The sequence below is a fragment of the Myxine glutinosa genome, chromosome 14 (assembly GCF_964187855.1).
Source record: "Myxine glutinosa chromosome 14, kmMyxGlut1.1, whole genome shotgun sequence".
Classification (NCBI taxonomy): domain Eukaryota; kingdom Metazoa; phylum Chordata; class Myxini; order Myxiniformes; family Myxinidae; genus Myxine; species Myxine glutinosa.
Genome location: NC_136274.1, coordinates 38,544,789 through 38,558,459, shown reverse-complemented (window position 1 = coordinate 38,558,459; position 13,671 = coordinate 38,544,789). Strand labels below are relative to the sequence as shown.

Genomic DNA, 13,671 nt, shown 5'->3' with positions numbered 1-13,671 from the left:
TATGTTTTATGTGTCCGGTTGTCTTTTTGTGACAAACTAACGGGTTAGTTCCATTTTTTTTCAATAAACCCCGATGGCAGAATCCTCCACTCATGAGCTGATGTATTGATAATAGGCAGTATATGATCTAGATTTTCTAGATCACTGTGATATTTGTTATCCATTTCTGGAGTGTGCACAAGATAATTGTATGCCGACCAGACTGGTACTCCTTCCACTGTCTCCACTGAGAATATGGTACAAGTAGCCAGGCAAGATCATGCTGTGTTGTATCAACAACTTTAGGTTTCCAGTAATAGTACATGATGATGTACAGTGACTGTGTGGGGATTGGAGAAAGGGAACATTTTGCAGGGTTGCTGATGTTTTGTCATCCAGTTTCATTGGCTCATCCAGTCTCATATTCTGATACATGTGGAGGGACTCGTTGGTGGATTGCAAGGGCAGTCCCATGGACCGTGTTGCGTCCATCAGCCGTGTCAATGTTGGCATCTATTTTATCAGCTGAACACCAAATTGGAAATTTCTTCAATAGCCCTGGGGGCACATATACACCATTGAAAATTTTGAAATTGAAGATGGCCACCATAGGGTTTTTTTTTGTTTTTTTTTGGTATACAGAGTCGAGGCTCGTGAAAGAGCTAACATTTATCAAACAAACAAATCAAACAAACAAGCAAACAAAGTATATAATAAGGGGAGCGGTCGACAAGATGGGGAGAGAAGGGGAGGAAGCACACAAACACAACATTTGAAGGCAGGGACATCGGGAGATGTGTGGGAGGCAGAGGGCCTGGGGGGAGGCAGGATAGGTATAAAACGCAAGGACACCAAGAACTTCCAGGAAAGAAGACAAAAGTCACCTCAAAAAAGTGGATTTGGGGTGAAATTAGCGGGGGTAGAAAAGATCAAGGTTTTGGATTGGGGAAGATAAGAGATGGTGGTGAACAGCCGTTTTAAAGACCTGGAGGGAGGAGTGGGATTGAAGAGAGTGAGGGAGTTTGTTCCAGAGGTGGGAGAAAAGAGGAATGAAGGAGTGAAGGTGAGCAGAGAGTCTTGATTTTGGCAGTTTAACCATAAGAGGGTTGCAGGCAGATCTTGTGCGACCTGTAGGAATATTTGGGGGACAGAGCCCAGAGAGAGAGAGCTGGAGGGGCAAGGCCGGAGAGGAGTCGGTAGAAGACGGAAAGACCACCAACCTGCCTGCGGTGAGTGAGTGAAAGGCCCTTGGAGTTAGCTTCATCGCAGGAGATTCCAATGATTCTGAACGCTTTGGTTTCAACAGCGTGAAGACGAGCTAGGTGTGAGGCAGGAGCACCAGCCCAGAGGGGAGAGCAGTACTCCATTGAGCTGCGGATGAAAGCCTTGTATGTGGTGAGGAGCTCAGGTGTGCCAAGGGAGGACTTCGCACGACGGAGGATGCCCAGTCGGCAACTGGCTTTGGAGGCCAGCTTGGAAATGTGGTTTTCCCAGGAAAGATCATGGCAGATAGTGAGACCCAAAAGCTTGAGTGACAGAACTTCTTGGAGAGGATTGTTCAGAAAGTAGATGGGAGGGTTGTCCAGTCGGTCTTTTCGGAGAGACATCGTGAGAGTGTGAGATTTGTCAGGATTGAAAGACATGTTCCACTTGTTTGCCCAGTCTGTGATGTTGTCCAGGTCTGCAGGGAGTGAGGAGGCTGCAGACTGCCGATCTGAGGGATGAGGAATGGAGCGGCAGATTGTGGAGTAGTGGGTTAGTGGAGTAGCGAGCAGAGAGTGGGTTATTTTAAAAATCAGAACCAAACTTCGTTCTGCTATTTAAGATATAAGGTTCCAAGGTACCATTGGTTCCAAGAATGTAGCAAAAAATTCTACAACATCAATGTTAAGAGTGAAGACTCCTTTCGGAACATTTTCAGCGCATTATCTATGTCACAAATGTTGTACCTATAGCATTAACCATTTTGAAGCGATGAATGACACAAAGTTCCATAAATGTCAAAGTCAATGAATAAACTGCTAAAAGAAATAAATGTAAAGAAATGAATGAATGATAATTCTTTAACATCGTTTTTTACAATTAGAAGCAGATTTTCAAAGTTTGTTGCAAATATTATTTGTCTAAGTGTCAACCTCGTACAGTATCTGTTTTCAGAAATTATTGATAATTATTTTTCATTTGCATTGTTATTTTTCTTTCAAAAGTTCAATTTTTTCTTCTATTCTTCTGTTTTTACTATTTTTCTTTTTCTCCATAATTGAAAAATTCTATTTTTAGTTTTTCTTTCAATTTCAAAGTAAATTGCAGGATTATTTAACATGGAGTGATTCAATGTGTATTTTCAGTGTATTTATCTTGGTACTCATTGGTATCAGCATCGCCTGGATCCCAATCATTCAAGGAGCACAAAGTGGAAAGCTCTTTGACTATATCCAGTCTATAAGCAGCTATCTAGGTCCCCCCATTTCCGCTGTCTTCTTCCTTGCTGTCTTCATTAAACGCATCAATGAGCAGGTGAGTTGACAGATCAGATTATCTATCTATAATTCCAGTAATCTCTGTACGTTTGTACGTCTGTTTGTCTGTGACCGCTGTTTCTCGACAACCACGGGTCCGATATACTTTTAACTTGCCAGGTATATTGCTGGGGACCCGAGGATGTGCCTTTTCAAGGTTTCATATTAATCGGACAATTACTTACCGAGCTATGTCCAAAAAACGATTCAACCAATCAGAGAGCAGCGAACGATCGCGTGTGCCGAACGTGGAGGACACACTCTGCCTCGGATGGCACATTTGAGAGCGTATTCATTTATTTCACGTTTGCAAACTATGTTGGCGTTAAACTATGTTTTAAAACTAATAAAACCGAATTTGCGATTCATTCGCTTTCCTGCGCGTTTGTGCACGCGATGGCGATTTCTTTACCAAACTCCGGAAGCCGTTCGCTTTGGACCAAACCATTGCATGTAAATAGAGGGGGGGGATTGTCACCGTACTCGCAAGCCGTTCGCTTTGGACCAAACCATTTCATGTAAATAGAGGGGGGGGGATATAATTTTAGATATAGATATAGTACGGGCAATGCCCTAGTGTATTGAAATGTGTACACACAAATGCAAATACAGAAACATCATGTGCATGCAAACTTTATCTGTTTTTGTCCCCCGTCGCACCGCGGAGCGAAAGGGGGATTATGGTTTTCCCCTCCGTCCGTGCGTGCGTGCGTCCGTGCGTGCATGCGTTAGCAAAGGACCGAATTCGAATTTGGTGTGTGGGTGCAACCCACGTCAAAATCCAAGATGGCCGCCGCCATGTATGTCTGAACCTTGTGAGCGGAATATCTTGAAAAATACGCGAAGTACCAACTTCTAATTTGGTGTGTGGGTGTATCTCGGCATGAGGAAGAACGCCATTGAAAATTGGATCGCCACGTCAAAATCCAAGATGGCCGCCATCATATATATGTCTGAACCTTGTGAGCGGAATATCTTGAAAAATAAGCGAAGTACCAACTTCTAATCTGGTGTGTGGGTGTATCTCGGCATAAGGAAGAATGCTGTTGAAAATTGGGTCGCCACGTCAAAATTCAAGATGGCCGCCACCATATATATGTCTGAACCTTGTGAGCGAAATATCTCGAAAAATAAACGAACTACTAACTTCTAATCTGGTGGGTGGGTGTATCTCGGCATGAGGAAGAACGCCATTGAAAATTGGATCGCCACGTCAAAATCCAAGATGGCCGCCATCATATATATGTCTGAACCTTGTGAGCGGAATATCTTGAAAAATAAGCGAAGTACCAACTTCTAATCTGGTGTGTGGGTGTATCTCGGCATAAGGAAGAACGCTATTGAAAATTGGGTCGCCACGTCAAAATCCAAGATGGCCGCCTTGCGTCTTCCACTTTGTGAACTCACATCACTTCACCGAAGGGGGACCTAGGCGTAACGCTTGTTTATTAGTCCCCTACCGGTGTACACCGGAGGGGACTATAGGTTTGCACGCCGTCCCTCAGTCCGTCAGTCTGTCAGTCCGTCAGTCCATCACGCAAAGAACAGTTTTCCGGACTATTTTTCTAAACGCTTAATGCTAATGATTTCAAACTTGGCTCATGGTTTCTTCATGATAAGATACATGTCAAGTTCAAACTTCACGACGTTTCGATCATTTTAAACAAAGTTATGGCACTTTGAACTTTGGTAATTCTGATAATTCTGATGATCCTTAACTCAGTGCCATTTTAAGTTCTAATTTCCTTTAAAAACCAATTTCTCTGCGATCATTGGACCGATTGAGATCAAATTTTCACCATATGATGGACTCGGTCTGTAGAATATTTTAATGGTAATTATGACGTCACAGGTCACGTGGTTCTGCCGCCATATTGTTTTTCGTGAAAAAACGAAAACCCCTTTTTCTCTGCAACGGCTGAACAGATCGAGGCCAAACTTTGCAGGCAGAATCGCATACCCATGACGAACAAAAAAGTCAGCGAGCATGACGTCATGCATCACATGGTTTCAGAGTTATGACGTTTTTAAGCATGAACCTTTAAAACTGAGCTCCCTCATTTTTGATCCAATCGAGGGGAAACTTCACAGATCTGTTCAGCACTAAAATGTCCTTTTGGAATTTGCGATAGGGCACGTGGTTTGGCAGATATCGTTAATTAAACGAAAATATTTTTTAAAAAATGGATATCTCTTGTTTATTCTCGAGTTCTCCTCAAGCCGCACTGCGCGTCCTCAGCCTCGTCTCGCGAACGTCAACACAGCGCGTGCTTTCCGGAGGGGCGGAGCCAAGCCGAGCAACATATATATACACATCGATCATTGATCGTGAACCGGAAAATATGATAAATTACTGATGGTTTCAGAGTTATGACGTTTTTAAGCATGAACCTTTAAAACCGAGCCCCTCCCTCATTTGTAACCCCTCAAACCCTCCCAGCCTCACAAATCTGTTCAGCATGTCAGTCTACTAAAATGTCCTTTTGGAATTTGCGATGGGGCACATGGTTTGGCAGATATCGTTAATTAAACGAAAATATTTTAAAAATGGATATCTCTTGAATCGCTAGTACCTCAGACCGTGAGTTGGTAATAATTTATATAATTCACACAGTGCAACACGTGCAGGCCGCTCCACGGAGCGACCTTGTGGGCTTATCAATGAGGCGAGGCGTGACACACGTGTCTCAGCATACGTCAGATCAAGTTTGAAAACCAGCATCAACCGTGCATACATTTGCATATTCGATCATTTTTGACAAAGTTATGGCACTTTGAACTTTGGTAGGGGACATGTATTGCAGCGCAATACTCAGAATGCTTGCCCAGAACTTGCAGAATGCTTGCAGAATTGCAGAATTGCAGAATACAGAATGCAGAATTCTTGCAGAATAGAATTGCAGAATGCAGAATTGCAGAATGCTTGCAGAATGCCCTTGTTTTATTTAAAGCAAACCAGTTAGTTTGACTGAGGCCGAGCGAAGCGAGATCAAGGCTGTTTATTCCTGATATGTGAAACACCCTGCAACCCGTGCCTACAGAAACCAGAGTTTTTGGGATGCAAGCCGCATTTTCCATCCAATCATCATGTAATCAAATGGAAGACCAAATACTGCATTGAACCAGATGGAACCCGAATAAGCAAAGAGCAAAGATGGAGTCATCAGGAGGAATTGGATTGGGGTTGCAGTTGCTACTCCTCTATCCTCAAACCCATCCTTTATTAAAAAACAAATTTTCCATGGGTAAACGCTCCTGTGTTGAAAGTTTCGTTTCAACCGCTCAAGCGGCTGTGGAGAAAATTAATTTAAAAAGGAATAAAGGTGAAAAGGTGAGGGCGGAAGAAAAAAAAAAGTAAGGGCCTCGGCTGACGTTCTTCCCCATGGTAAAGGATGGTTGTGGTAACCTACTACTTGTTACAGTATATAATTTTACTATTCAAGGGCTGTGAATATTGGTATCAGAAAAATAGTTCAATTAAAGTTGCAAACTTTGTTTTTGGTAAAAAAAGAGAAAGAAAAAAAAAGAAGACAGTTACAGTGCCTTCAGAAAGTATTCACGTCCCTCGACATTTTTCACATTTTGTTGCGTTACAGCCTAAATTTAAAGGCTGTAACAACAAAATGTGAAAAATATCAAGGGGTGTAAATGAAAAAAAAAGGAGTGAATGTGAAAAACTAATTATTTTCATTTCTTGTTTAAATGCAACGAGCGAGGTATAGCCGAGTCAATATATGGTTTAACCTTAAAGAATTGCAACAAATTTTGGTGGATTTTGGTTTGTTGGGGTGTACTGATGAACAAAAGAAAAGTCCATAGAAATCTGACCACCAGAAAGTTGTAATTTCCAAGATGGCGTCCAAAATGGCCACCAGACACTTTAAATATGGCTTTAAGTCATTTACTATTTACCCTAGAGTGGTTATTTTGGTTTCTATCCTTGAGTTTCAGGGGTCAAGGAACACATTAAAACCAATTTAAGTAACATGAAGTTACTATTTAGTATGAAATGTAACATCATCTGATTTCAATACAGTTTTATACACAATTACCCATTATGAAACCTATTAACGTTCTCACTAGTCATAACTGTCACCTTCCTCAACTGCAGTATTGTGGGATTGTCACAGTAATTGTCTGGCATTGTCCACATTAGGGGTGCATGGAAGTCCATATGTCTTGCAGCTACATCGTTGGTTGCTACAGCCAGTTGTGCAATTGCATTGGATGCCCTTTAGTAGGGTTTCCGGGGCAGGGTTCTTTTTCATCATGATGGGTTGTAGGTTATTGTCCTGGAGACCCCAACCCCAATTTGTTGGGGGGTCATAACAGCATCCTTCCCCAACCAGACTATTGTCTGACAATACAAGCGGAGGCCATGATACTTTGTGGCAGAAGCCGTAGGAGGAAGACGCTCTGGTGTCACAAATTATTTTGTGGTTATAACCTTTCTACTAAGTGCAGAGTTGTGATTACCTACCTTAGTGATGTGAGTTGTGATTGCTGTTAGCCCCATTCAAATGAAGTATGCTTCATCACTGAACTACAAGGAGTTGATCCAATTTGGGTACCTTTCCATTCGGTCATTGACCCAATTACGCATTGTTACTCGTCTTGCCATGTCATTCAGAGTTAGTTTATGCCTTACAGTTATGATGTAGGGGTGAAGTTTGAGTTTAGAAGTGAGAATGCGACACACAGATGAGGGTGAGATCACCAGTTCTTGGGAATGCCGATGGTGGTATTTCTTAGGAATTTCGATAGCAGAATCTCTCACAAGATCAATGTTTTCTTGGTCCTTGGTAACACTTGGTGAGTGGCCACTGTTGTCTTTATTTTTATTTTTCATGCTTCCATGTACTTGGAAGTGCTCCACAAACCGCTGAATGCTCCCATTGGAAGGCCCATTACGGGCTTGAACATCGTAATACTGACAGTATCGTTGGCGCACCTGCATGTAGGATTTTGTCTCAAACCACAAAGTCACGATTTTCACTTTTTGTTCCACTGTGAACACCATAGTTGACTTAGGGTCCTACTGACTATTTGTTGGAAATGGCATAGCACCGCCACCATAACCTGCAAGAGAGAAGGGTATAGCATTAGAAATGACAGACTATCAGTCTCCTCAAATAGTCCACCTTTTTTGAAACAACCTGTACTTAGCTCATATATGAGAACATCTTTCAGTGAAAGGCCTCCATTTTGTGACACAACAATAAATCATTGAAACAGTAATGCAGGGTCAATTGTCTTCTCACTCCCAACTCTGACAGCCGACGCATCCCCGAGAGACTTAGCTTTGTGCTATTCTTTATATGAGTATGAGAATATGGGCTGGTCTACCATTTTTTCAATGATCTTATTCCACACGGTTTCTGACCCCTGTATATTAACATCATCCTCAGCCACAGCACCAGTGATGATGTTTCTAAGAGATGGATCTTGAGAGAATGGAGAGCAGGTCGCCAGCTTAGAATGTATCTTTTCAAGATCAGACAAGTCTCTGTGGACTCTTGATTCAGTGGCCTCCTTATGTTGTTCACTGTTAGTGTACGAGAGATTGCTTAGCTCTTGCATGGCACTATTGTACTCGTAGGATATTGGGGATGACACCTTTTCACGTATGACAACGACATCTTTTTCTCCAATGACTTATGACAAAGCGGACAAACCTCCTGAACATCACTGCTGCTGATCATCGTGAAGATCTGAAAGAGTATCAAAAGTAATATTTACCAAATTGAAATAACAAGGAACATCTACTCATCAGATTATCTGGGCCGATACACATATTTTAGACGAGATTAATAGTTGAAGGTGAGACATTATTGTGAACGGCACAATTCGTAAGGTATGGGATAATACCTGATTACTCAATCGTACTTTAACTGGTTTTACGGGATTCCGTGACCCCTAAAACTAGGCATAGACACCAAAATCATCACTCCAGAGTAAATAGTAAATGACTTGTAGCCATTTTATAGGACTGTCGACCATGTTGGACGCCATCTTGGAAAAAGACAACTTTCTGGGGTCGGATTTCTATAGACGTTTTTGTTTATCAGTATGACCCAACAAACCAAAAACCATCAAAAACCGTTTGTTCCACTTTTTAACAGTCAGCCCATTTTTTTCATATATTGACTTGAATTGTACCCTGATATTGTACCTCCAGGTCTTTAAAACAGCTGTTCACCACCATCTCTTGTCTTCCCCCATCCAAAACCTTAATCTTTTCTACCCCCGTTAATTCACCCCAGATCCACTTTTTTGAAATATCGACTTCTTTCCTGGAAGTCCAAGCAGTGTCCATGTGTTTTATACCTCTCCCACCCCCCCCCCCTTCCCATGCCTCCTCCCCCCAAGCCCTCTCCCTCGCACAGATCTTCCGATGTCCCTGTTCTCTGCTGTTGTACTTGTGTGCTTCCCTCTCTCTCCCCATCTTGTCTCCCGCTCCCTTTATTGTATGTTTTGTGTGTCTGTTTTTTTTTTGTGATTAATGTTAGCTCCTACACGAGCCTCGATCTTGTATACAAAAAGAAAAAATATATATGCATGGGTGGGAGGCCAAATGCAAGAAGACAATGCGGAAATAGCGAATCCAAAACCATGAACCAGTAAGTTCTACATTCCTGTGCTACCTGCAGTCAAACGTCAGGCATGGAGACCAGGTTTGTGAAGGACTCAAAATCTCAAAATCATAATATCATTAACATTTTTACAAAACCTCCCACCCACCTAAGGACACAGCTGAGAACCCAAAAGGTTCCACAGAAGGTTTGGCGGGGCTAGCCCTAAAACTGAGGGAGTAGTTCGGGGGACGGAAGAACACTCCTGCTTTATAACAGAGATATAATCGGGCTTTTAAAACCAAATCAAGCCTGAAATTTGGATCTTTAATTGTTCACCTCTTCTTAAAGTATTGCCATGCACTTCCAGATGGGAGTTTGCTCTGCCCTGTTGGTGGAGCTCTTAATAATGCGAGGTCAGATGCTGGAGTGGAAACCCATTCTGCATATATGGACACCCAGGTCATGTCTGGACTTGCTTTACTGTCCTCATTCCTTCTTCTCCACCCCTACCCTCCCAAACCCCCACATGAATTTAAGTCCATTAACTGTTGGATTGAATGAAAGTGGTGTTGATGTAGCGCAGGCTTGATGAGCCATATGGCCTTCTCCTGCATGAAAGTTGCGACAGTGAAGTATCAGTGGCTCACTTTTGCTTTTTTGGTTTTGTTTTTCAGGGAGCATTTTGGGGCCTCGTTTTGGGATTGTTTGTTGGCTTGGCTCGGTTGATCACAGAGTTCGCTTACGGCACGGGAAGTTGTGTTGAAAAAACAAACTGCCCGACAATCATCTGTGGTGTTCATTACCTGTACTTCGCCATCATTCTTTTCATCATAACCTGCATCATCACTGTGGTTATTTCATTGTTAACGCCTCCTATTGATGAGAAACATGTATGTAAACTTATATATTTTGCTTCTTCACTACTTGGAGTAGCTTTTTAAGTATTTTCTGTGAAAATGTTATCAAATTGAGCTGATATACAGTGCCTCCCATAAGTATTGGAACGGTGAAGTCAAATTTGTTATTATTGTTTTAACTCATGAAATTTGTATTTGAGATCAAAAGATGAAAATTAGGCAAGAGTGCAGGACGTCATCTTGTATTTCTTGGTATTTCTATGTATATATGTTTTACCATTGTACAACAACAGCACTTTTTATGTTCAGTTCCCCCATTTTAGGTAAGCACAAGTTTTGGAACAAATGACTGACAGGTGATTCTTGGTGCTCAGGTGTTTCTTGTTGCACTGATTGCTCACACATAAAAGATCTGTGAATGTCTATTCTTGGTTTTAGCATTTGCTTTTACCTCGGGAGTCTGCCTTTGGAGTCAGTCGGCATAAACCAACAGGAAGACCAGAGAAATGTTTATGAAAGAAAAAATAAGCAATTTGGAAGCTGAAAGAACAGAATAATTCAACTAGAATCACAGCACAAAAATTGGACATTGCAAATGCAACAATTTGGAATATGTTGAAAAAGAAAGAAACCACTAGTGTACTTAACAATAGACAATGGCCAGGTCTACCAAGGAAAACAAGCGTTACGCCTAGGTCCCCCGTCGTTGAAGTGATGTGAGTTGACAAAGTGGAAGACGCAAGGCGGCCATCTTGGATTTTGACGTGGCGACCCAATTTTCAATAACATTCTCCCTTAATCGTAGATACACCCACACACCACATTAGAAGTTAGTAGTTCGTTTATTTTTCAAGATATTTCGCTCACAAGGTTCAGACATATATATGGTGGCAGCCATCTTGGATTTTGACGTGGCGACCCAATTTTCAATAGCGTTCTTCCTTATGCATGGATATACCCACACACCAGATTAGAAGTTGGTACTTCGCTTATTTTTCAAGATATTCCGCTCACAAGGTTCAGACATACATGGCGTCAGACATACATGGCGGTGGCCATCTTGGATTTTGACATGGGTTGCACCCACACACCAAATTAGAATTCGGTCCTTTGCTTACGCATGCACGCATGCATGCACGCACGTTCGCACGCACGCACGCATGGACGCACGCACGGACACATGCACGCACGGACGCACACACGCACACACGGACGGAGGGGAAAACCATAGTCCCCCTTTCGCTCCGCGGTGCGACGGGGGACAACAACTGCAGTTGATGACAGAAAAATCATAAGAGCTGTGAAGACAAACCGTAAAATAACTGTCAGTGACATCACCATGAACCTCCAGAGTTCAGGGTGAAAGTATCAAAACCTACCATTTGCAGAAGACTTCAGCAGCAGAATTACAAAGGCTACATAGCAAGATGCAAACCTCGCGTCAGCACCAAAAATGGAAAGGCCAGATTAGAATTTGCCAAGAAGTACATAGGTGACCCAGTGACTGCTGGAACAAAGTTTTATGGACAGATGAGACCAAGATAAACCTTTACCAAAGCGAAGGAAAGGCAAAAGTGTGGAGAAAGGAAGGAACTGCATTTGATCCAAAGCATACTACCTCATCTGTGACGTGTGGTCGAGGTAGTGTCATGGCTTGGGCTTGCAGGACTGTCTCTGGAACGAACTCACTTATCTTTATTGATGATGTAACTAATTATGGCAGCAGCAGATTAAATTTGGAAATGTACAGAAACATTTCGTCTACCTACGGACAAGAAAATGCCTCCGAACTCATTGGGTGGCGCTTTACCATGCAACAAGACAATGATCCAAAATACACTGCCAACACAACCAAGGAGTTAATCAGGGGAAGTGAAAGGTTTTAGACTGGACAAGTCAATCTCCTGATTTAAATCCAATGGAGCATGTATTTCACTTTCGGAAGAGGAGAATAAAATCAGAAACCCCACAAAACAAACAACAACTGAAAATGGCTGCAGTAAAGGCTTGACAAAGCATCTCAAAAGAAGACACCAAGAGTTTGGTGATGTCTGAGTCACAGACTCGATGCAGTTCTTGTATGCAAGGGATATGCAACCAAATACAAACTATTATACTACTTTAATTTACTTTCAGTTAATCTGGTCCAATACTTATGCTTACCTAAAATGGAGGAACTGAACATAAAAAGTGCTGTTGTTGTACAAAGGAACCACCTATAGAGGCCATTTTTCCCTGCAGAGCGGGGGTTGTTCTTTTCAGGCACCGTGGTCCCCATTTTTGAAGCAATGTTTTATGGCCGGATGCCCTTCCTGCCGCCAACCCTTTAAGTCGCCTCTTGCGGCGACACACAGGGAATTACCAGTGAACTGGTACTCAATTTGCCGACATTGGAAGGATGACAGTCTGAATCAACCCCCCTGGCGTTAATTCAGTGATCAACCAAGATTCGAAACCAGGATCATACCAATCGAAGTGCTGCTGATGGAATTGTGGCAATGCTAGGGGCTGTTTGGTTTGGTTGCAAATCTGAGAGAGTTTGTGATGCATTGGTACCTATGGACAACTCCATCACATGCCGGCACACCGACCATCTTACCAGGTGTATCACTTCAATCCAACTCAAGCTGACTGCCACCACCCCAAAGAGATCGTCTGAGAATCAAGCAGGATCTGACTGCAGTCTACATTAACCTGATCCTTTCCCCTCAAGTCATCAGATACTAGAAAAGATTGAGTAATAATCGCTTGGAAGTGCCCACGCTGAGTCTTCATCAAGGCCCTTTACTCAAACAAAGTAGGATTATCAAAATGCTGGCAAATGATGAACAAATGTCTAGGCGGTGTACACTCGTGTAACCAGTGTTTGCTAAATTGTGTTTTCCTTTTTTGCAGCTGCATCGCCTGTGCTGGACAACTCGACACAGCAAGGAGCCCCGTGTGGACTTGGATTCAATGGAGAACAAACCACATCTGGAGAATCGAAACATCGTTATGAATCCATCATATGTAGAACATGACGGTATTCATTATTCAGTTGATGAATGTTTGTTTCTCAATACTTTATGACATTACTTCAGTCTTCAACCTTACAGTGCCTTCAGAAAGTATTCACACCCCTTGACGTTTTTCACATTTTTGTTGTGTTACAGCCTGAAAATAAATTAAAATAGATTCAATTGAGATTTTTTTTGGCACTGCTCTACACATAATAGCCCATAATGTCAAAGTTGAATTTTTTTTCTTCGCTGACCAAGGTTCTTTTTTCTCCATTGCTCAGTTTGGTCGGATGGCCTGCTCTAGGATGAGTCGAGGTCGTTTCATATTCCTTCCATTTCCTAATGATGGAGCTCACTGTGCTCTTGGGAACTTTCAACACTCTTAGAAATTATTTTATACCCTTCCCCAGAGCTTTGCCTCCTCACAATTCTATCTCGGAGTTCTACGGACAGTTCCTTGGACATCATGGTAGATTTTCTGCTCTGCCATGCACTGTCAACTGTGGGACCTTATATAGAATGGTGTGTTTCTTTCTAAATAATATTCAATAAATTGAATTGGCCACAGGTTGACTCCAATCAAGTTGTAGAGACATGTCAAGGATGATCAAAGGAAATTGGATGCACCTGAGCTCAATTTAGAGTGTCATCGCAAAGGGGTTGAATACTTGTTGACTCAAGACATTTCAGCTTTTAATTTTTAATTATTTTGTAAAAATTTCTAAAATATATTAAATTAATA

At 42.1% G+C, this 13,671-nt stretch overlaps 1 protein-coding gene across 1 annotated transcript in view; it reads left to right on the top strand.

Moving 5' to 3' along the window:
• The window catches only part of LOC137439641 (sodium/glucose cotransporter 1-like), a 61,129-nt gene that overhangs the window by 44,512 nt on the left and 2,946 nt on the right, over positions 1 to 13,671 (top strand). Inside the window, exons 12-14 of the mRNA XM_068135594.2 lie at positions 2,328 to 2,496; positions 9,748 to 9,963; positions 12,826 to 12,952. Of these exons, the coding sequence (XP_067991695.2) occupies positions 2,328 to 2,496; positions 9,748 to 9,963; positions 12,826 to 12,952 (512 nt within the window). The remainder of the gene's footprint in view (positions 1 to 2,327; positions 2,497 to 9,747; positions 9,964 to 12,825; positions 12,953 to 13,671) is intronic.